This window comes from Sorex fumeus, unplaced genomic scaffold (assembly GCF_029834395.1).
Source record: "Sorex fumeus unplaced genomic scaffold, SorFum_2.1 ptg000006l, whole genome shotgun sequence".
NCBI lineage: Eukaryota > Metazoa > Chordata > Mammalia > Eulipotyphla > Soricidae > Sorex > Sorex fumeus.
The window spans coordinates 49,726,424-49,749,812 of record NW_026606063.1 but is presented as its reverse complement, the minus strand read 5'-3'; the positions used below and the strand labels follow the sequence as shown (position 1 = coordinate 49,749,812).

At 43.1% G+C, this 23,389-nt stretch overlaps 2 protein-coding genes across 5 annotated transcripts in view; one reads left to right on the top strand and one right to left on the bottom strand.

Moving 5' to 3' along the window:
• Positions 1-2,863: 2,863 nt before the first annotated feature.
• Positions 2,864-15,466, top strand: LOC130035334 (activator of 90 kDa heat shock protein ATPase homolog 2). Of its 2 annotated transcripts, none has more exons than XM_056126976.1 (9): positions 2,864-3,087; positions 4,159-4,349; positions 7,429-7,514; positions 10,230-10,344; positions 11,742-11,830; positions 12,718-12,828; positions 13,829-13,930; positions 14,389-14,440; positions 14,560-15,466. In XM_056126976.1, exons 1-9 carry the CDS (start codon positions 3,008-3,010, stop codon positions 14,730-14,732), a joined length of 999 nt encoding a protein of 332 aa, XP_055982951.1. In that variant the 5' UTR covers positions 2,864-3,007; the 3' UTR covers positions 14,733-15,466. The 2 variants fall into 2 exon arrangements, with proteins under 2 accessions (XP_055982951.1, XP_055982943.1); XM_056126968.1 differs by having other exon boundaries at positions 12,712-12,828.
• The window catches only part of USP34 (ubiquitin specific peptidase 34), a 258,244-nt gene continuing 250,175 nt past the window's right edge, over positions 15,321-23,389 (bottom strand). For all 3 annotated transcript variants that reach the window (XM_056126930.1, XM_056126939.1, XM_056126947.1), the window contains 5 exons: positions 20,151-20,230; positions 17,837-17,977; positions 17,602-17,745; positions 16,703-16,862; positions 15,321-16,557 (listed from right to left, as the gene is read on the bottom strand). In XM_056126930.1, the coding sequence (XP_055982905.1) occupies positions 15,950-16,557; positions 16,703-16,862; positions 17,602-17,745; positions 17,837-17,977; positions 20,151-20,230 (1,133 nt within the window). In that variant the 3' untranslated portion in view covers positions 15,321-15,949. The remainder of the gene's footprint in view (positions 16,558-16,702; positions 16,863-17,601; positions 17,746-17,836; positions 17,978-20,150; positions 20,231-23,389) is intronic.

Below are 23,389 nucleotides of genomic sequence, written 5' to 3'. Positions count from 1 at the left end.
CGATGCACAGGGGTTTCTCCTGGATTTGCACTCAGGAATTACTCCTGGCGGTGCTCGGGGGACCATATGGGATGCTGGGAATCAAACCAGGCTCTGTCGCGTGCAAGGCAAACACTCTACCCACTGTGTTATCACTCCAGCCTCTGATCCACTGTTTGAGGTGCTTATATATACCTGGATGCAGTACAGCTGGAAACTGCTTGTGGCACCTGGGATCAGCCAGCATAGTTGCCATGATCATGCTTGAGGCATGTGGGACCCTGGGGATTTGCACTCACGAACATATTCTGGCAAGGCAGGTGCCCTGAGCCCCTTTTCTATTCTGCTGGGCCCTCTAGATAGTAATTTATAACTGTTTATTCCCATTTGATTTGATGATTTCATCACCCATATCTGTATCTGTTTATAGAATCTAACTTTGTCAAAAAACTGAGCTGGAAGTAGAAGAGGAATTAATACGCAAATGAGGTATACCTATTAAAAGAAGGCCAATGTTCCTGGTAACTGACTACACTGGCTGACACTGGCTGAGATTTTGTAAAAGTTCCAGAAGGAAATGGTAGGAAATTTGATCATCAATAGTCATAATAGTGCAGATATGGAGAGTCCAGAAAGTCATTGGTTGGTGTCAAGACTAGAGTAAGCAGTAGAACAACTCACAAAACAACATCTGGCTCTAGATATGCACCTGAATTTTATTTTGTGTTCTTGTTTATAGTAGATTTGTAAACTTATTGGGGGGTAGGGTTGGGGATGAGTTTTGGGCCACACAAGCAGTACTAGAGGGCTTACTCCTGGCTCTATACTCCTGGAGATGCTCAAATATCCGGCTTGATTCTGTTATTTAGAGAAAACCTTATGCTAAAGAACTCATTAGGGGCTAGAGAGATAAGTACAATGGGCAGGGCACTTGCCTTGCATATGGACAACCCGGGTTTGACCCCCAGAACTTTCTATGATCCTCTGAATGCAGAGTCAAGAGTGAGTCCTGAGCACTGCTTGTGTGTAGCCCAAAAAGAGAAAGAGAGGGGGGGAAAAACAGAGCTCATTAAAGAGGAAAAGAGCTTTACCCACTTGCACTTTCTCTCTAGCCCCATGCCTTATCCATTTTAATGATTTTCTCAGGATACATTCATATATAAACATGGTTATTCGGGTGCGGGCACTGAAACTCTACTGGCAACAGTAGAAGCATTCTGTTGTTACTTTCCCCCAGGTACCAAGGAGACCTGTTTAAATCTTGCTCTGTAACGTTCTATCAGTCATGCTCTTCATGTATTCAGTAAAAGACGAACAGCTCAGGGGCTTTAGCGATAGCACAGCTGGTAGGGTGTTTGCCTTGCATGCGGCCAACCTGGGTAGATACCCAGCATCCCATATGCTCTCCCAGCATCGTCAGGAATGATTCCTCAGTTCAGAGCCAGGAGGAACCCTGAGCATCACCAGGTGTGACCCCCCCCCCCCAAAAAAAAAAGACAAATAGCTCATTCACAAGAAAATGGGTGCCAACAGAATCCCCACGGATAATTCTCTAATTTATACCTATCCATGCCCTTGTGAAGTAAGGTATATAAAAAATCTTTTTGTTTTCTGCTCAAACATGTTGAAAGCAGTTTGCTTAGATAACTGTTGCAGCTTTTTGAAAAGTGAGCCGCAAGTCAAGGCCAGACAGGTGCTCACAAGGCAAAAAAAGCCAAGTCCCCTTCTGCAGTCTCTGCTGAACAGGGAGGTCCAGAGGCTCAGCGGTGGTTTGCAAGCAAGCAGTCCTAGAAAGCTTTTGCTAAAGTTACCATGTAATCTTTTATTCTGTCCTGGGTGGTGGTGGAATCCTAGCGGTGCTTAGGGGCTATATATCTGGCTCTCTGCTCAGGATTGACCCCTGAAGGTGCTTAGGCGGCCTTAAGAGGGACTGGAGATTTTAACTGGAGTTGGCCGCAAGCAAGGCATAAGTGCCTTAACCCCAGTACTATTTCTCCCGCCCTTACTAAAGTGTATTTTTTTTCTTGAGGGGGGAAGGTATGTATGCAACACCCCGCAATGCTCAGAGGTTACTCCTGACAGCACTTAGGAATTACTCCTGGTTGTGCTTGGGGGACCATATGGGTTGCCAAAGATCAAATCGCCCTGCTCGCTATCCTGTCATTCCGGATCTAAAGGTGTTTTTTCAAAGTTTTTTTTGTTGTTGTTAGATGTATTACAATTTACTTAATTATTGTAATACTGCTTCATAGAATACTAATAAGCAACCAGGTTCTTTTATCACCTTTATAAAGGATCCTTAACTGATCCCAAACTACCCTTGAAAGAACTGGAGGCTTGGTAATTCGCGCCACCTGAACGGGCTGGCATGGGGTGGGGGGGGGGAGGGGCGAAGACTAGGCATCCAGGGGTGACCCACGGGGCACCAATCCTGCAGGCACTTTCTTTTTTTAAATTTCATTTTTATAAAGTTGCTCATAATAATCGAGTACATTCAGTATTCCATGCAACACTAATCCCACCACCATTACACCTCGCCACGCCACCACCGTATTTCGAATTCCTCCACCCCATCCCCAAACCCTGCAGGCACTTTCGAGGCCGCCCCCCCACCCCGAATGAAGGGTTTGAGGGGTGCGCGGCCCCGGGGCAGCCCGTTGGGAAACGGGTAGCCGAGCACGCCGCACGCAGGGCTGGGGCCTGCCACCCGGGACACAGCGCTGGCAGCCACACGCAACACGGGCCGTGCCCGGGCGCGGCGTGGAGCGGCCAGGCCCAGCGGCCGGGTTCGGGCCCAGCAGCGCCGGCTCCCGGGGAGCCCGCCCGCCGCGCCCCGCCGCGCCCCGCCTCTCGCCCCACCTCGGCGCGGGCTGCGCTCCCGCGGGCGGGGCGGGGCGGCGCGGGGGGCGGGGATTTCTGGCACTTTCTGGGCGCTGCGAACCGGCAGAGCCCGGGCCGGAGGCCGGAAACGCCGGCGAGCGCGGCCCCGCGGCCCCTTTCCCCCGCCGAGCCCGCGCCCCCCGCAGACATGGCCAAGTGGGGCCAGGGCGACCCGCGCTGGATCGTGGAGGAGCGCGCGGACGGGACCAACGTGAACAACTGGCACTGGTGCGGGGCGCGGCGGGCCGGGGCGGCTTCTGCGCTCTCGGCCGCGAGGGCCCCGGCGGGGGGTGTCGGGGGCGGCCGCCGGGATTACCCCCCCCCCCCCCCACCCCGCTCGCCGCCCACGGCTGCGCATCCTTACCCTGCGGGCTCGGCGGGGGGTGGGCGGTGAGGTCGCGGGGGCGTCCGAGGCCCCGCGTCCTGCCCGCCCTGGGGCTGGACTTGCCTCTGAAAGTTGGGGTCGTCCCCCCAGAGGCACTCGGATTCCCCTCCTTGACCCGCGGAGCCGCCCCTGCCCTCCTCCCAGCCCTAGCCCGCGAGATGACTCTTGTGCCCGAAGGAGCTGCAACGTGTGCCGGCAGTGTGTGGGGAGGGGGGGGGGAAGGGGGGTGGGGCGGGCTTTGGGGCTTCGGGTGTCGTGGGATGCACGGGGTTGGCATCGCGAGCCACTTTTCACCCGGCGAGGCTGGCCTTCGAGGAGTTGGCACGAATCGCCCGGCCTTTGGCAGCTCCTCTGGAACTTGGGCTCGTTTCTACCCCCCACCCCCGCCCCCCTAGCTTCAGGAAGCCCCGCGCCGGGCTGGGGCACTTCAGGGCCCCAGGTGTGTGACCGGGGATCCTTCCCTGGGGGAGTGGGAGCACCTGAGGCCTTTCGTACACCCCACCCACCCGTCCCATCGATCAGTGACTTCTCTCCTTCGCGTTTCCAACCCCTAGAATGGGAACTTGGGTGCCTGCGATAAATGACATGTGAAAACACTAATGTGTTTGGGGTTTAAGATGCTTTGAGTTATTCCTGCCTTGCGGCCTTGGCTCCATCTTCCCCATCCCCCAGTTTCTAATGGGTGATATTGCTAGATGTCCCACCTCCCCCAAGAAGCCAGTTTGAAAGACGGAAAACCACTTAGTGGATAAACCATATCTTTAATACCCGAAGGTATGGAGGTGGAGGATAAGAAATTGGGTAGGAAGCCAGTTTGTCACCACGCAAGTGAGGATGGCCCACCTGTGCCGCGCGGGTGGATGGAGACCGTCTCCGCCTTCCATTTAGGCTCCTGCCCCTCTGGTCCCTGGCAGGACAGAGCGAGATGCCACCAGCTGGTCCAAGGGGAAGCTCCGAGAGCTGCTGGTGGGCATCCTGGTGGAGAACGAGGCTGGCCGCTGCGAGATCAGCGAGCTGAAGCAGGTGGAAGGTGAGGCTTCCTGCAGCAGCCGCAAAGGAAAGCTGATTTTCTTCTATGATTGGAACATCAAACTCGGCTGGAGAGGTAAGTGGGGTCTCAGGTGGGTGAAACTGGAAACATTACTGGAGCAGAGGTGATTGATGCTTTCGTCTTTCAGTGGTAATACATACATTGCATATATACATTATTATTATTTTTAAAACATAGATGGTGAGGGGCCGGAGAGATAGTGCAGCGAGTAGGGTGCTTGCCTTGCATGCCTCTGACCAGGGTTCTATTCCCAGCATCCCCGATGGCCCCTTGAGCACTGCCAGTAGTCATTCCTGAGTGCAGAGCCAGGAGTAAACTCTGCGCACCTCCAGATGTGGCCCAAAAGCTTCCCCACACCCCCGAAATTGAAATGCTAGTCTGCTTTAAAAAAAAATAGGTGGTGGGTGCACCAAGCTACACCTGATGGTGCTCGGTTTATGCAGTGCCAGGGATTCAACCTAGAGTTTTGTTCATGCCAAGAAACTTGAGCCACATTTGTGGTCCCTCAGCACTTTTTGTGGCTGTGAATGTGCACACGCATGTATTTTATGTTGGTGTCCTTGCAGCTTGCTATGGCTGTGTGTGTGTGTCCTTGCCATAGCACCCCTTCGGGAGGCACCACCTTTTCTCCTAGCACCTGGGGCCACTCAGTTTCTTACTCTCAACTTAGCTGCATGAGACCCAGACTTTCTTGAGAGTTCTCCTGGAAGCCTTGCCTTTGAGGCAAGTTCTGTCCTCAGTGGAGCCTCCTATCTCCAGCTATAGAAGTTGCAGCCCCTCCCTAGTGTGACCATCAGACTGGTTTGGTTCCTGAGTGGGTCCTTGAAGTTGATGTGTAAAAGTAGAGTCTGAAACTGCAGGTGTTTATGAAGTTATTTATGTAACAGCTTTAAGAAGGTGGTTTTGGATCCCTTAAGGTCCTGTGTACAGGCCTCACACTGGTTCTTTGTTGATTCTCATGTGGTCAGCCTTGGGCCACACGGTCTCTCACTAGTTCTGTCCCTTGAAGCCCGTTGCTGTCCTTCCAGTCTGTGTTGGGCTCTGAGCCATCGTCTCAAGGCCTATAGCCCCGTGGCTCTTTGTTCCTTTATTGTGCCCAGGCCCCGTGCGTGAGATCAGCTGCTTTTCTTGCTAAATACCAGGGCACAGGTGAGGGGTCCGAGGAGTTGCCATAGGTCCAGGCATGAACATAAGAGTTGAAGAGAGACATTGCCTGACTTGTTTGTAAGTGTGTATTAGTAGTATTGTTAGCCGTATCCACAATATGGCTGTCATTTTTTTAGGACCAGTTCTCTTTGCGAAATTACTGGGCGCCCCTGCGCTCCCCTGGACTCTCTCCTTTTCTCCTTGCTTTCTCCAGAGCACCGATGGTGCACACTCTCCGCTTACCTGAATCTTCTGTTTATTGTTCAGTGGCCTCTCTTCTCCCATTGGACCAGTCAGGGATTTTTTAAAAGGCCAGCTTGACAGAGAAGCCTTTACAAACCATGTGTTTCCTCCACGAGCAGTGTCCAGTTGAGTGAATTTTAGCGGCCATGACTATAGTCAACTTGATCTATTTTCTATCTCTGGGGATTTGCCTCCCCGGGCATTTCTTACAGATAGAGGCACACAGGATGCGGTCTTTGGTAACTGACATGTTGGTGTAATATTTTCTGGTTTCTCTGGGTTGTGGCCTGTGCGGTACATGTTTTCAGACTGAACGTAGCCTCAGTCAGTGACATTTGTGCTGTTTTTGTCTCATGGGATTTGTGTCCAAGTGCAGACTCCTATGTAGCACATTGTTTATTGAGAGCACAAGTGCTGCCTGTAGTTAGGTTGTGGCCGAGTGAACAGTCTGTGCTCAGTTACTGCTGAAGTACCACAGATGAGACACAGAAGGGAGGGATGAGAAGGGACCGTGCTGTGTTGAGTTTGTGCCTCAGTTCCTATTTGAACTAACCTCGGAGAGAAGGCTGCCACAGGGTTGGCCCTGCTGGCAACTGGCCAGGTCAGTGCCCAGGATTTCCGCTCTGGCTTTAGAGCAGGATTTACCCTCTTACCCGTCTGTCTCCCTACATGATCCTGCATCCTTTCCAGCTCCCTTACCTCAAAACAGCAACCTGCTCCTTGGTAAGAGAAGGCCCAGGCATTTCCAGCAGCTGGAGAAAGGCTGCAAAGGGTTTAATGCCTTTTAATTAATTTATTTAGGTGACACGCTTTAGACTCCTGTATGTTTTGTGAATATACTGCTGATTTTTTTTCTTTGTGGTTACCATGAGACATCATAAAATATACTTATACTGTTCCTTTTCTTTTATTTTGCTTTTTTTTGGGTCATATCTGGTGGTGCTCAACAACCCATGGGGTGCTGGGGATGGATTCTAAAGTTTGATCACATCCCCCTCTTCTGTCTCCATCTGATTCCCAGGGTTTCCCATGAGATCGAACCCAAGTGGGGCTCCCAAGTGCATCCCATAATTCTCTGGGATCTGAGACTTCGCCCCCTTCTGTTCTTCTTTCCCCTCTGGAGAAGGACTGCAGGCCCAATAGGGTCCTCCCAGCGCCCTTATGAAGTCAGAGTATGCCTCCCCTCATACCTTCTCAGATTCTGCTCCAGGAGTCTGTTTTGGCTTCACCTGGGGTTTGGGGATTTTCACAGTAGCATCAGGCTAATGGGGCCTGAGTCCTAGAATCACCTGTGTGGCCATCTTGATGCCACTGAAATCAGTCCTCTGGTCTGAGAAGGAATGCGAATGTGTGGAACCATGTGAAGAGGCCACACCACAGCCTCTCGTGTCTCTCTGTGCTCGGGGTGTTGATAGCTTGCTGCTTGCTGGTTCCTTCCTCAGGATGCCCTTACAAAAATCCTTCCTTGGTCCGGCAGAGTATTGGGGTAAGAAGAGAAACGCTCTAACCTCATGCTTCACCTGAATTCCAGATTTGGGGGTCAGAGGGAGCTTGTTCTGTCCCTACCTTTCCAGGTTGCTGACCCCTGATGCAAGCCGGGAGAAACAATTCGCTTTGGTTCCTGTATTGGGGCCAAGCCTCAGTGACCTTGTCACCAGGGGGTGACAGTTTTCAGTTGGGCAGGGAAATTTTGCACCAACCAATTGCTACTTGATAATTAGAGAACATGTTTTCATTATTTTAGGTACAATTAAAGAATCTGGTGTAAAGCATAAGGGGTTGATTGAAATACCAAATCTTTCTGAGGAAAATGAAGTAGATGACACTGAGGTGAGTTAGCTGCTAGAGTCTCTTTTCTTCTCCTCTTTCTCTGTCAAGCTTTCCCTATGGATTTTGGCATTTGGAAGAAAAATGCCTCAAACTATGAGACTATTATCCCTATGCATTTTGGAGAACTGGATAAGCCCAAAAGATTGGTTTTTCCGTGAGGGAGAGCTGAGGTATGGGCAGAGAGCTGTAGGAAACAAGTCTAGGAGGCCCACAGGGCAGATGTCACCCTGGCCAGGGCTCCGTGCTGTGTCCCCTGATCATGATCATGCATTTTCCTAACAGTGTTAGCAGGTGATTGTGACAATATGTGACTCACAGTATGCACAGCTTGGTGAAAGACATTTCTTCTTCCCTTGCTGCTGCTTGGTTTTTTGGTTTTGGAGCCACACCTGGCTGCACTCAGGTCCCACCTCTGTGCTTAAGGATCACTCCTGGTAAAATTTGGGGGGCATAAGGGGTGCCGGGGATTGAAACAGTGTTAGCCACAAGCAAGGTGAATACCTTACCTGCTATTTCTAAAGCCCTCTTCTCTCCTCAGCTGTTTGCTTTAGTAGTGAAAATTTCTTGACTTTTAGCTGTGATCTCCCTGGGTTATATTGTGTATTGGTTTTTTTTTTGGCTTTTTGGGTCATACTCGGCAATGCTTAGGGGTTCCTCCTGGCTCTGCACATAGGAATTACTCCGGCAGTGCTCAGGGCACCATTTGGGATGCTGGGAATTGAACCTGCGTCGGCTGTGTGCAAGGCAAACACCCTACCCACTGTACTATTGGTCCAGCCCCTAGATTGTGTATTTTTTATGTTAGCATGTCTTGCTTTTGACTGGATCTTCTAGATCTCTCAGGAGATAGAGCTTTGTGTAACTCCCAAGCTTCGTTTTCAGTGTGTACCATCTTAAAGATGAAAGCGTGGTTTTGAGGTGAGACCTTTTGTTTAGTAGCTATGTTTTCCACGATAGGTCAACAAAGGAACTTTTTTTTTTTGACTTGTAAACTCAAAATTCAACTTGTAAAACCCTTCTAAGATAGAAAAACTAAATCATAATGAGCAGCATTTCATTGATACGCCTTTATTAAGGGTTATAGAATGCCATAAAAGAATGTCACAGACATTTTCAGATACGTGGTTGCTATACTCAAGGGCTCTGATATCACTTTGCTCTGTTCTAACCCATCAGCAGATATTTTAGTCAATATGGTTAAGAGGTTTTTTAGAGCTGACCTTTGGTTGCATTGCAGAGCTAACTCTTAGACTGAGACTGGGCTGTGGGGCTCAACTAAATCATGGGAAGTCAAAATGTTTTCACACCAACATCTTTTCTCATTCTTTTTTTTTTCTTTTCTCATTCTTATGACCACCATAGACCCTGGTTTAATCTGTGAGCACTGCCAGGAGTGATCCTTGAGCACAGAGTCAGTAGTAATCCCTGAGCACAGCTGTGCATGGTTCCAAAACAAGTCAGCACATTCACCCCAGAGGAACAAACACTGATGCTTTTTACCTCCCTGTGTCCCTTTTTCTCCCTCTTTTCTCCTACTAACTCTTTTCCTCCCTCATTCCTCTTACTTCCCTGCCCCCCATAGAAAAAAAGAATTATAATAGAATCACAGATGGAATTTAAGATTTTCTAGTAGTTTCCAGTAGTTTGCCTTGCACGCGGCCAACCTGGATTCGATGCCTCTGTCAGAAAGCCCGGCAAGCTACTGAGAGTATCCTGCCCGCACAGCAGAGCCTGGCAAAACTCCCTGTGGCGTATTTGATATGCCAAAAACAGTAACAATAAGTCTCACCATGGAGACGTTACTAGTGCCCGCTCGAGCACATTGATGAACAACAGGAGGACAGTGCTACAGTAGTCATTTAAAAAGTAAACAGACGAGGGACCTGGGAAATGACTACAGGACTCAGCGTGTTGGGGCTTCCTTCGCTACACACATGGTCCCCTGAACACTGCTTGGAGTGACTCCAGTTCCATGCAGAGTTTTGACTCCAGCACTGCTGGGTGTGGCCCCAAAACCAAGATCAAATTAACTTGAATATTTTTATTTAGCCCAGTGTATATTAGAAGACCATTTTAGATGGATTGATAATATAGTGGGTAGGGCACTTGCCTTGCACATGGCCGACTGAGTTTGATCCCTAGCACCCTATATGGTCCCTAGCCAGCTGTGGCCCTATATGGTCCCACTGCTAGCTGTGGCCCCCAAACCAAAAAGCAAATAAAAACAATAAAAGACCATTTTTACATAATATGTAATTAATGTAAAATTATTATTATGCATTATTTTTTCATAATAAGTATTCTAAATCTTGCATGTATTTTATTTTTATAGTACATCTCAAATTAAGTAAGACCAGTCACATTTCAGGTACTCAGCAGTGGTATGTGTCTAGTGGCTATTGAATTTTATAGCAGATCAAGGGGCTTACATTCTAAGAAGCTCATTCAGGGCTTGGTACTAAGTCAGGTTATCTAGATAAATACCAATTACAACTCACAGACTGCGTTACTTTTACTCATTCATTGATTATGAATCCCTGATTATAAATCTCTTACATTTCTTAGAGTTTTCTCAAACTATATGAAAATCATCTTCTCTTAAATCTGCTTCTTCCCCTACTCTAACCAATCACAGTTCTTTCATTCATGTGTCCCAGTGTTGTAAGAATATATCAGACAAGAATTTTCTTAAATTTGTGTTTCTCTGATTTGTAGGTGAATGTGAGTAAAAAGAAAGGCGATGGGGATATACTGAAGGATCTTATGAAAACTGCAGGCACCGCCAAGGTCAGGGAAGCGCTTGGAGAGTACCTGAAGGCACTAATGACGGGTAAAGAAGGCATACCCTGTGAATCAAAGAATTTCTTACTATTCACTCAAATTATACTTTATATTGTGATCTGCATTCCCAGGTTAGGCTATGGGGAACTTCCAGAAATAACTCTTTCTGCTGCAGGGTAAATTGCAGTCTGGAGGTTGAGAGCTAGTTGAGAAAGTCCTTAATTAGTGATTACCAGTATTATATGTGGTGTATTTTGCCTAAGGATATATTAAGTTTTTCTGGAATGATAATCTCAGTTTGTTTATATAATTACTTGTTTAATATCTGTCTTCCCTGCTAGACTATAAGCTCCATGAGGGCATGGAAGGTGTCTCTCTTGATAACTGCTGTATCTCCAGCATCTAGCACAATTCCTGGCACATAGTAGGTGCTTAATACATCTTTGTTGAATGAATGAATGAGTGAAAGTGACTGCAGGTATAATACTTGTAATTGGGATTTATCTAGATAATCTGTATACTTTGTGGAAATGAGGTTACCTATCTGGGAGAAGAATCAGCAGGACCTCTCTGTCTGCATCTCATCTCTGGATTGCAGTCTACGTATTTATGTGTTGGCATAGTTGTATTTGGTGTTGCCACTCTCCACAACCACATGTGGCTGGCCTGCAGACCTGAAGAGGGGCCAAGCTTTAGGAGATGGTGATAAAATAAAGAGAAAAGTATCCAGTTTTGAGAAAAGGCGAAGGCCTCAAAGTTGTATTAGACTTAGCTTTTTTGAAAAAGGACATCCATTTTTTCATTGTTTTACTAAAAACAGGATGAAAGTGAGACATTAGAAAAAACATAAAAGGCTTTTTTTTTTTTTTTTTGCTGTGGCATCATGTTTATTAGTTTTATTTAAGAAAGAAGAATGGGCTTGAAATTTGAAAATGTTATAGGAACTTTTTGAGACCAGTTCATCAGTATAGGAGAAAAGATTACAGGTTAAGGCACTTGCCTCACATGTAACCAACCTGGTTCAAATCTCCAGCACCACATACGGTACCCCATGGACTACTAGGAGTGATCACTTAGCAGAGAGCCGAGAGTAAGCCCTGAGCCTTGCTGGGTGTGGTTCCCTTCCACTCCCCTCCCCCCCCCCCAAAAAAAAGTAAAAATGAATTGTTTTCAATTTATTTATGGCTTATGGGTCCACCCAGGGTTGCTCAGCGTTTACTCCTGACTGCACTCAAGGATTATTCCTAGTGGTGCTCAGAGCACCAAGTGGGGTGCTGAGCATCCAACCTAAATTGACCTCAGACAATGCAAGGCAAGTGCCCTACCTGCTGTACTATTGCTCCAGCCTCACCAACTCATTTTTTATATGCTTGTTTTTGTTTCCTGCCTATTTATGATGAAAAGGAAAAAAGGTTTTCATTAATACTATTTCCTGTTTCTTTGTAGAATTTACAATGGGAATGATTTTACCAACAAAAGCTATGGCAGCCCAGGAAATGACTGTTAAAAGGAAACTGACTGAGAGTACTCTGCAGGTATTGCCTCTAGTGGCCAGTTTAGAGGGAGTGGGGAAAGGAAGTGCTGAATGACAGTGCCCAAAAGCTTTGAACAGCTTTTCAATGGAGAACTATAAAAGATGGAGGAGGGTCACTTAATCTGTGTTCCCTTTACGCAGAAAATGACAGATGAGACTTTCATTCTTGATGGAAGAAAATGGAATACAGGCCTCTATGTGGGATTTTGAATTTAGTTCAAGAATGTTCTTTGGTAGCAACAGCTATTTTTTTGTTGTTATTTATTTTATTATTTTTTAAATTTTTAGTTTTTTAAATTTTTATTAGTGAAACACCATGAGGTACAGTTGTAGACTTACAAATTTTTGTGCTTGGGTTTCAGTTACACAATGATCAAATACCCATCCCTCCACCAGTGCCCATTTTCCACCACCATGGGTCCCAGTATCCCACCCTGCCTCTGTGGCAGGGCATTCCCTTTTGTTCTTTCTCTCCTTTTGGGTGTTGTGGTTTGCAAAAGAGGCATTTAAAACCAGGTCATTTTGAGGTTCATATACTAAAATTTAAGACCCTTTTCTCCAGAATTGGATTGAGAGGTTCTGGACCCTTTTCTTGGAATCAAGTATCAATTAATACTCTGTCATTAAGTGCTATTATTTTCCTCCTGCTTATCTTTGTTCCTGTTGGGCATTTAGAAATGATCAAGTAAAATTTCAGGTATTAAGCTGAGAGTGGACTAGCCCTGCAGAGCTGTAGGAACAGTGAGCTCCTTTCCAAAGTAAAGACCAGATGATGTTTGTTTCTTTTTTTAATAAAAAAGGCTTTTATTCTGGCAAGACTGATTTTTAAGCAGCTTTTGTCTTATGGTATACTGCTTATCCTTTGACACCTCTTCTCTTGAGATCCAGGCTTCACCTCCTGTGGCACTGGGTGTGAAGATTCCCACTGTTGCACTGCAGATGATGGACGTGTTTGACACAGCTGTGGAGCAGCTGTATAGCATCTTCACTGTGAAAGATGTGAGTTCACTTTTCAAGCTAGGATCATAATTGCTGGCATTACGAGAAAAGGTGCTGCTAAGAATTGGAATTGGTTTTGGCTTCTCTAAAAAGTAGTGTTTTTGTGACTAAAGGGCTTTGGAATAGTAATGGATGTATGGAAGATAGCTTCTAAAAATTATGGGAGCAAGGGGAGGGATGGGCATTTTGGGCGATTTTTTTTATTTTGGGGCCACACCTGGCAATGCTCAGGGGTTATTCCTAGCTCTGTACCCAGAAATTACTCAGTTGCAATGCTAGGACGACTATATGGGATGCCAGGAATCCCTGGGTTGACCTTACCCAAGGCAAATGCCCTACATGCTGTACTCTGGCCCTGGGTAAGTTTTATTTTAATTTTTGGGCTACAGCCAGTGGTGCTCAAGGCTTGCTTTCTTTAGGCTCTGCTCTCAGAGATTACTCCTAGAGAGCCTGGGGTGGGAGGTTGGTGAACACTGTACCGGGTGCAGGGGTTTGAACCCAAATCTGCTACTTGCTAGGCAAGAACCTTATCCATTGTATGGTTTCTACAGTCCCTGGGAATTTTGGTGGTGGGGATGGTGCCTGGATATTTTTCCTCTCTGAAAGAGGGAGAGAAAAAAATAGCCGTAAAACATTAATTACTACCACACAACAGTAATTTTTTTTCCCTTTCTGGGCCATATTGCTTAGTGTTGAGGCAATTCGTGGCTCTATGTTCATAGGCAACTCCTGACACTGCTCAGGGGACAATATATAGTTCTGGAAATTTGAACCAAGGTAATGGCAACTACTTTTCCCATCTCTCCAGCACTCAATGATTATTATGTTGGTATAATAAATACACAAATACAAGATTAAGGTCTGGGAAATGACTTTTAGTCCTGATAAATCCTTACAGTAACTGTACAGATGCTTAGGACTTTAGAATAGTGTAAGTCCACAAGGATCTGAGTTCTGTCCTGCTAGAATAACATGTTTACTGTATGTTTTGCTTGATTAGTTGGTGGAAAAATTTTCCAACTCGCCTGCTGTAGTAGAAGCTGAAAAGGGAGGGAAATTCCAAATGTTCGATGGGAATGTCACTGGTGAATATATAGAACTGGTAAGTAATCAATGTTAAAAATAAGTTAGGACTACGATTACTTTATCTATGCTGTTTTTGTGTTTCACTTGAATTCATATACTTATAGTCTCCTTGTTTCCCAGCTGAGCTATTTCATCATTCTCCAGAACTCATATACTAAGTAAGGAGGAGAGTCCTTAAAGTAATTGTGCAAATGCTTGAGATTTTAGAACAAGTGAAAATTCTCTGAATCCATGGTCTTCTATACTTTCAGGCTTCTGCCACTAGATTCTGTCACCAGACTGATATTAATTGAATTTTTATAGACTTTTGGCAGTAGCAACAGTGGATCTCAATGGTGCCAGTTTATAAACTGGAAAATGGTTATATGTTGTACATTCTTCTGGTATTTAGGGTTTATTTATTTTTTTAAAGAGAGGACCTGGTCATGTGGGAAATTTTTAAAAATTTTCAAATGCAATTTTCTTTATTTTCAGCTAACAAATAAAAAGATCGTCATGAAATGGAGATGTAGGAACTGGCCAGAAGGTATGGTGTTAGTACCACTAAGTGCTCAAAAACTTTTAAGCTGTTCTTCCTCACCATGAAAAGTTGGTACTATGTACATAAATTCTTTCTTAATGCAGTAATTTCTTTTCCCCCCCCAGAACACTATGCAACAGTTGCACTGAGTTTTGTGTCCACTCCAGGGCAAACGGAATTACACTTGGACTGTAAAGGAGTTCCTGTCTGTAAAGAAGAGAACATGAAATTCTGCTGGCAGAAGCAGTATTTTGAAGAAATAAAAGGTTTACTGCAGCTGACCACTCTAAATGGTTGAAATAGATTTTATAAGGGCAATACTATTTTTTTTAAGCAAAAAAAGTGCGAAGTTTACCTCTTCCTTTTATTCCTTCTAAAAGAGAAAAAACCTTCTCTTTACATGGAGTGGAATCCATTAACAAAATGGAATGTAAAGCAGTGTTTGAATTTTTACTACTGGTCTCTAAATTGAGTTAAAAGCAGCAAGCAACCTGAAGTTACTAATCTTACCTGTCATAGATATTCCTCTGGTAAAATGGATTCAGTTCTGGAATACACATTAATTGGTTTCCCAAGCTAAAGCATATTCCAGCCAACCTATCTTTCGGCTACAGTTTTATAGTACAGAAAGACCTAACCTAAAAAGGCATGCTGATGCTGTTCCTTTATTTAACATTTTCAAGATTTTTTTTTTTTAAGTTCTGTAGCTAGCTTTTAGGTGGTGAATCAAACCATGGCTTAGAATGTAAACGTGAGAAATAGCTAGCTGCACTGTTCTGCTTCTTCAAGCCATTCTTGGTTGTCTGCGTAGGTACAAAGGAATTGGAGCTTGCCCCATTGTTTTCTTTTTCATCTGAGAAGATTCAAGCAACGTATGTAAAACAAATGAAAAGTCATCACAATCAGTTTAATTAAGTGCACAGAATAGCAATCAGTCATGTCAATAAAAATAAAACAATTATTTTTACATCAAGTGTGCTTTATTTCCTCCACAGGTATTCTGTTAAATAAAGCACCATTTATATACTGCCAGGCCACAGCTAAAGAGGATTCTTTACAGAATCAAATTTCTTGTGGTTGTTCCGTATACAAGTAAACTTAATTTTGATAATAAGAACCACAGCGATCGGAGGCAATCTGCCTCTATTATAAGGTACAAAACTGGCACAGAGGACACCATATTATACACAGTAAAAATGCTGTAAGTTTAAATTACATTGTACAGGGCCAGGAAACCCTGTTCCTCCCAGACAGCCATATTAAATGAAAGCCACTACAGTGAACTCTTTAATTACATAAAACATATCCATTATCTGATTGCCCTTTAGAAAGTATATTGAAGATGCAAATTTTTTCATCTGGAGTTCTGCCTGACCAAGAATTAAGCCTATAAATCTATCTTGCCATTCAAGCAGAGAGCACTGGACAAACTGAAGCACAAAACAGAAATAAGCAAACTTATACAAACAGCGTTGGGGGGAAGGGACCTTAAAAGTAGACATGCTACATCTAATGTCAAGAAGCAGCTTGGTTTCCTTTGCCTGATATCCTCGTGACCACATGGATCGTAGATTCAATGGTCCTACACAGGGTATCTAAAATGTCGTGTTGCTGCATATGACTAAAGAGTCCTCTGGAATGGCCACAACTAAGTGATAAAGCAGCCTCAGGGTCCTGGGAGGGCAAGGTTTGACCATCACAGCTTCTCAATTCAGCTAAGTCAGATAGAACTGCAGAGATGGAAGTAGAAGGGAACTCAGATTCTTCCTCAGCCAGGTTCGAATCTTTGGAACAGTGGAGGTCTTTAAATTCTTTACAGTCTTCAAATCTACCATTGCTAGACTGTTCTTCCGCATGCTGTGACCTGATGCTTGATATGTCTTCTGAAAACGAAGATGGGACTTCCATTCGGTATTCTTTAACAGAACTATTTTCAGGGGAAGGAAGATCTTGCTCAGTTCCTGGATCAATAATTGAGGAGTCTCTTGTCTCATTGTCTGAAGTGCTAGTTGGGGTTAGAACCTCCCTGGTTTCTGTTTTCATGTCGCTAATGCAACAATCTACAGTGTGCTCCTCATCACTGCTAACTCGTCTTCTTTTAACAGGAGTCACCCCTTCATCATCTGTGAAAAGGAACATCAAACTTTGTTAGAACCATGAGGGGGGAGGCGGGGGAGGGGGAGAGAGTGTCTGTGAGAAACTTTGTCTTTAAAATTTTTATGTAGGAGACTTAAGTCATAATGAATGCTCTTAGTCCACAAGACTAACCTTTAGTTTTTCTTTCTTTGGCTTCATGCTCTTGGAGTGAGTTTCTCTGCTGCAGACAAGTCCTGCATTTGCTTAAAAGCTCTTGCAGAGTTGGAATTAGAGCTGGGTTTAATTGTTTTGGAGTGTGTACTGACAGGAGCAAAGCAAGTGCCCGCAGGTCCTACCAAAAAAAAAAAAAGATTTTATTTCTAAAGCTAACATTCTGACACAATTGTCTACAGTTTAATTGCATTTTTACTTTGATAAGAATCCCTCCTGATCTTCCTGGCATTTGTAGAATGCTGAAACCAAGAGCCAGTGTTATGACACTACTACAGTTCGCTAATTTATGTATTATAACTAAAACAGTACTAGATCTTTTCTGAAAATGGGGGTAAATTTTACACCGGAATTTAAAGAAATATTCAGAGATCCAAAAAAAGGTCTTATTCTTTAAATCAAGTTCTCAAAATTTGCTGATTTCTAGTAGATAACATAAACAGTAACTTTGCTGAGTACCCTATCTAAGCATTTTGTTTCTTGGGAAGTTGCTTATAGACAATGTAACATTCCCAACGTGGTAGTATCACAGGCAATGAAACTATTTCTTTGTCTGAACCAGCTAGCTTCATGATTGATAATTGTTTCTGCTATGAGACAGTAAACAAAAACACAGTATTTCAAAACTGTAAGCAAGAGTACAAAACTGTAAGCAAGAGTTTTCTCAGTTACTTCAGTGCTCCTGGTGTTTAATGACCTAATAGCTGCTGCTTCTAAGGTTACAGGCATTAGTCAATATGCATTAAAAATTTTGGTTACTCTTTAAGATGTGATTTGGTTAGAGATAAAACCCCAAGGCCAAAGTTAAAAACTGATATAAGGGAAGTGCTGGACTATGCCTGCCTTTTATAAATTCTTACCCCATTTAAAGAAGCACTTGCTTTGGAAATTTCAATTCTGTTGGTGAAATCAGATTGTAGATTCTGGTACTGATTTATCAAGTTTGTAATAAGGGTGCTGATCAAATTGGCACAATTTGCTTCAGAAAACACTTGACCTTGAACCTAAAAAAGATGTTTTTAAAAAATAGCAAAAGACCAACAATGAAACAAATCTATTTTATTAAAAGCATTATCTTTCCAAAGTCTAACTTACCTTTAGAAGAAAATGTGTCATGAATGTGTAGACAATGTTGTTGTTTAGAAAAGTCCTTTCATCCATGAGGATACATTTTATATATTCTGCAAAAACAGGATCTTCACACAAAAGCTTGATGCAGTTTTTTGACATAGCAGACTAAAATGGAGAAAAAGGACTTAAGGTTGAGCACTGTATAACTGTAAACCTTAAACACACTGATTTTGCTATGTGTCTTCTTTTAAATCCAGAAAAGCCACTTTGAACAAAGTACAATAAGCTTTCACTTATGTGGCTATCCTCCCAATAAAATATTAACCTGTGAATGGCGAAACTGAACAAATGTTCTCTAGTACTTACTGAACAAGACTAGTAGGATGAATGCTTTCAGGGGATCAATTATATAATTAGTTAACCAAACCTCTTGTAGACATTTTAATTTTTTCCCTCAGAGTTAAAACCTATACGTTATAATCTCATTAGTAATAGTAATTTGTTTTCCCCCACAAATATTGCAAAGCTGAACATTTTTTTCCTTTATTATCTAACTTAGAATTAGTGGTCCCAAAAATTTTACTGAAATTTGTTTTCTTTGTTTGCAACTGGTAATGGCTCTTAAATACAAGTCTTTATGTCTTTATGCAGATACACTCCCTAGATTTCATAGATTTTAATTTAAAAATCAGAAAAACTAGACAACTGAAAAACAGGACAAAGTTTAGGTGACATGTTATATATATGTGTGTGTGTATATATATATGTGTGTGTATACACACACACACACACACGTCTTATTAGAGTAAGCAACTATGTTGTTCAAGATCACTCAGAAGGAGATGCAGAGGTGGACCAGGACTTAGTTGTCAGATAGATACCTGTTGCTAGGGAATTCGTCTGCAAGCTGCCAGTGTTTGCAGCTTTGGAAAAAATGATTTGGCTGGGGGTGGGTTGAGGGAATGATGAACTCAGTGACAAACTACCCAAGCAAAGGCTGAGCAGTACAGTGTGGATGTAGAGAAAGCAATGGACTACAGAAACCAGGAAAAGCAAAGAAGGGCAGTAACAGCCAAAAGGGAAAGATCAGTGAACAATTCTGATTTACTAAATAGACCAATCCCAAAATCAACCAGCAATAATTTTCAGAATGCTTATGTGCTCAGCCATCTGATCACTATACACCTACATTTCAAAGACTAAAAGAACATCTCTTTACAAAACAGGATGATCTTACAGTCTCTATACTCCTGGAGCTCACTGTCTGGGGCTAGGAACTAACTAATTACAGTACTGTAGCACACATTCATTAAGATTATGTACAGAGCATTATTTGGGCGGAAGTCTGGACTACATTAAAACTACTTCAGATACTAGAATGTGGGTTCTAAAGAAAATTTAACAAACTCCTTTCTTTGGGGATGGGCAGATATAATCTGGCAGAATTATTTTTCTTGGAAAGAAAAAAGTCTAAAATTAGAGAACTCTCTTGTGTGATCCAAATGAGCCAAATCTGAGGAACAATCTAAATTCTCTCCCAGCCATTCTCCCACCATAGTGTAACAAGCATTATTTGGGATAATTTTCATATACTTAGGGTAAGAAGGTTTACTGAAAAACTAACAGATAAGTAAAAGCTAAAGAAGTGCTGAAATGGTTTCCTCTAGAGCTTTCGGAATAGTCAAAGAGAGTAAAAGGCAAATGAGGAAGGAGAGGGAGTGCAACTGGCATATGCCTTATCAACCTATTATCTGCATTTGGGACTTTTTTTGGGGGGGGAGGGGTGCATACTTGGTAGTGCTCAGTTTACTCCTGGCAGTGCTTGGGGGGAACGTATGCAATGCCAGGGGTTGAACCGATGTCAACTGCCTGTAAGAAAAGGGCATTTGGGGGCTGGAGCAATAGCACAGCGGGTAGGGCGTTTGCCTTGCATGTTGCTGACCCAGGTTCAATTCCCAGCATCTCATATGGTCCCCTGAGCACCGCCAGCAGTAATTCCTGAGTGCAGAGCCAGGAGTAACCCCTGTGCATCGCCGGGGAAGAAAAGGGCATGTAATTCCCATATTATTTTTCAGGTGACCTGTTTTGGTCTTCAAAACTTTTTTACACTGAGATTTAATTATAACTGGCTTATCTGAAATATCATCTTAAATCTATTAAGGTGAAAAACCTCAAATGGCAACTAGAGCCCAATATTATTTCTATTGTATTTTACATATTAAGAAATGTTAGCCCCACCCCCCATTTCCAGTCAATGTTCAACCCATTGTTCCTAAAATGACTGATCCCAAGGTCAGATGATGAAAGACCAAATAATCTAAAACTCTTTTTTCTTTACCTGAGTCTGGTATATCTCAGTCCAAAGTTTGGGGAACAGTGCAAGATGAAGTGGCAAACCTTCATAGGCAACTAGGACACCTAATATTTGAAAAGAAATCAGAATAGGTTATAGTTATACTACTGAGGTATTAAACTGCAGGTGTAAGTATACAAGTACTTCCAGTCATAATTGTATTCTTACTATATGCTTACTTTCTATGCATGTTTTAGAAATAGGTATTTAAAGGGGAAGAATTTATTTAATGTTTTAACCAGTGAAATAATTTAGAATGAACTACACTTTGTATGATTTATATTCCAAAGCTCTTTGAAGGATTCCTAGAAGGATCTGAGGAATTTTTTTAACCAGTTTTGCTTTCTGAATATTTAGAACTTTATCTGGAACAATTTATAAAGGTTACTAAAAGTGGGTCCAATGCTTTCATGAATTTAGATATCATTTGTAAATAGCCATTTTTCACAGAAGAGCCAGATTTCAGGAGGAGAGAGGTATACGTAGTCAAAAAGATATGAAGAAAATTGCTCCTTCCTCTTCCTTCATATTATGCTCACCCAGAGTTTATGGGAGAATGAGGTGAACTTCTCTGAGTCTAACAGATTCAGGAGCTTTTGGGTAGATCACACTTGGAACCCCTATAGATTTAAACTAAGAACCATTCTGTACGTCAAGTGTGTCTTTAAGAAATCTCTACATTTCAAAGCACAGAAGTTATAATTTCCTTTCCTCCAAACTCTGGGCTTCAGATAAAAATATCACCATAAAGGACAAATACAATGCAAGCTATTCTCCAGCTAAGAAATAATAATGAGGGCTAAACAGAGAGAGCTCAACGGATCAGTGCTTTGCATGCTGAATGCCTGGTTTGCACCCCAGAACTACAATATTTCCCTAAACAGAACTGGGAGTGCTCCCCCCGCTTCTTAAAAGGTACTGTAACATTGTCCTCCCATTGCTCATTGATTTGCTTGAGCGGGCCCAGTAACATCTCCATTGTTGTTACTGTGTTTGGCATAATGCCAGGCTTTGCCATTGGAGCGAGATACTCTCGGTAGCTTGCCAGGATCTCCGAGAGGGGTGGAGGAATCGGGGTGGAGGAATCGAACACTGGTCGGCCGGGCTGGCCGCGCATGCAAGGCAAATGCCCTACCTGCTGTGCTATCACTCCACCCTTAAAAGGTACACTGGAACAAAAATTATGACTCAGATTTGAAATTGTCAAATTATTTTTTTTTTTGCAAAGAGTTAAATAGTATTTTAGTCTTCATGGCCTTATGAGCTAAATTCTACCACAGTGTAAAAGCAGCCAGAGATAACACTCAAAGTATGTTTTAATAAGACTTAAGAACACTGAAATTTATTTCATGAACATTCATGTATCACAGCATATTTAAGGTTTTCAAAACATTAAGAAATGAAAAAACTATTCTTGAAGATGATTCACTGGTTATGCAAAACAATCAGAATGCAGGCTGTTAGCCAACCTCTGAGTTAGACCAAGATTTGAGAAAACATAGAAAGGAAGTCAAATCAGTCACCCATGTGCCTAGCCATCCTCACATGCCTAGATTTCCTTTTAAAGGTAAGTTGATTTGTTTTCCTGCCAAGGTGACTTCCTTTGTGAAGATAATTTATGATGGAGGCATTTATCCATCATAACAATATATCAGGGGCTGGAGCAATAGCACAGTGGGTAGGGCGTTTGCCTTACACGAGGCTGACCCGGGTTTGATTCCCAGCATCCCATATGGTCCCCCAGCACTGCCAGGAGTAATACCTGAGTGCACGAGCCAGGAGTAAACCCTGTGCATCGCCAGGTGTGACCCAAAAAACAAAAAACCCAAAAAACCAAAACAACCAATATATCAGAGAAGTTGACTACAGGGAAGGGTTTTTAGGCTGTCATATTTCTGAATAATTACCTAGAGCAAGTAGAGCAAGACACTTGGGAGGCAGCTCAAAGAACCAGAGTGCAAACTTTGCATGAGAGAACATGGGGGTTCAATCTTCAATGCTACAAGGTCACAAAAGCATCTCCAACAGGGGTTCATGACTGAAAAAGTAGACCAGGAGCTGACAAATTCGTGCCTTCTTTTGGGCTGATCAAAATCTGGCCCAGTTTGTTTTTATATGCTCTCCTACGCTAAGAAAGGTCTTAATATTTTCCAAGAATTGTAGGAATAATGTGATGAGACCATTTATGGCCTACAAAGTCTGAAATATTTAATATCCAGTCATTTGTAGAATCCACCAGCTCCTGGATATAAAGATTCTTTATCCCTCGGACAAAAATATTCTATGTGAAAACAAATGTGTACTATCTTTTTTGCTACCATAATCCTTATTCCTTGTCCACTAATCATTCCTAAAACCGATCTTTTCTCCTATGTTCTAGAACTATAAAAAGGTCAGCAATGTCACAACAGACAAAAAACATAGAGGCCTACATTATTACTATCACTTCCAAGCAGTATTGTGATACGGATGTCTAAACGTGAAGAAGAAAACAAATAGTATTGACATAGGCCGTGCTAGGTGTGTCTGATAACTAAAACTTTCCCATCACCTTTTGGAGTGAGTACATTATCTTCATTTATTCCCCTACCCATTTCTCTTTTGTGGATGATGAAATTATCAAAACTCTGCTTAGAGTCATCTCATTGACAACAAGTCAATGAGACAATCCTTTGAAGGAGCAGAATTTCTGATTCTTTGCAGCACTTTTATAAATCACTGCCAGTTCATCTTGGCTCTATGACTTAATACTCAATTGTCTAAACTCTCTCTTCCAGTAGTTTCTGGGGGTGTTACACTGTGTGCATGCAAAACAGATGAACATGTAATCACCAAAGTTCACATGCGCATGTCCAAGCCTTAATCTCAGTAAATAGGATGGTCAGGATATACTGAAATACAGATTTCAATACACTTATTCTGCAACTTTAGGTATCTTCAGAAGAACTCTAACATGCCCCATTCCCAACCATAAAAAAGCTACCATCTTTTCATTTTGTAATACCTTATATACTTCAGAAGCCACAAAATATTCAGAAAAATCTTTCAAATAGGGTAATTCAGCTATGAAATATTTCATATGTATTATTTACATGTAAAAATTTCTATTCATTGGCTATAGTCAATGGATGAAAAGCTCATGAAATGCTCCACTGCACAACTGATGTACAACAGAGGAAGATATATAGCCAGGGATCAGGAGATACAGTGGTTGGGTTCATACC

Coding starts and splice junctions, on each gene's coding strand:
- LOC130035334 (XM_056126968.1), top strand. CDS start 3,008: ATGGCCAAGTGGGGCCAGGGCGACCCGCGCTGGATCGTGGAGGAGCGC. Junction 4,350..7,428: donor CATCAAACTCGGCTGGAGAG/GTAAGTGGGGTC, acceptor TCATTATTTTAG/GTACAATTAAAGAATCTGGT. Junction 7,515..10,229: donor ATGAAGTAGATGACACTGAG/GTGAGTTAGCTG, acceptor TCTGATTTGTAG/GTGAATGTGAGTAAAAAGAA.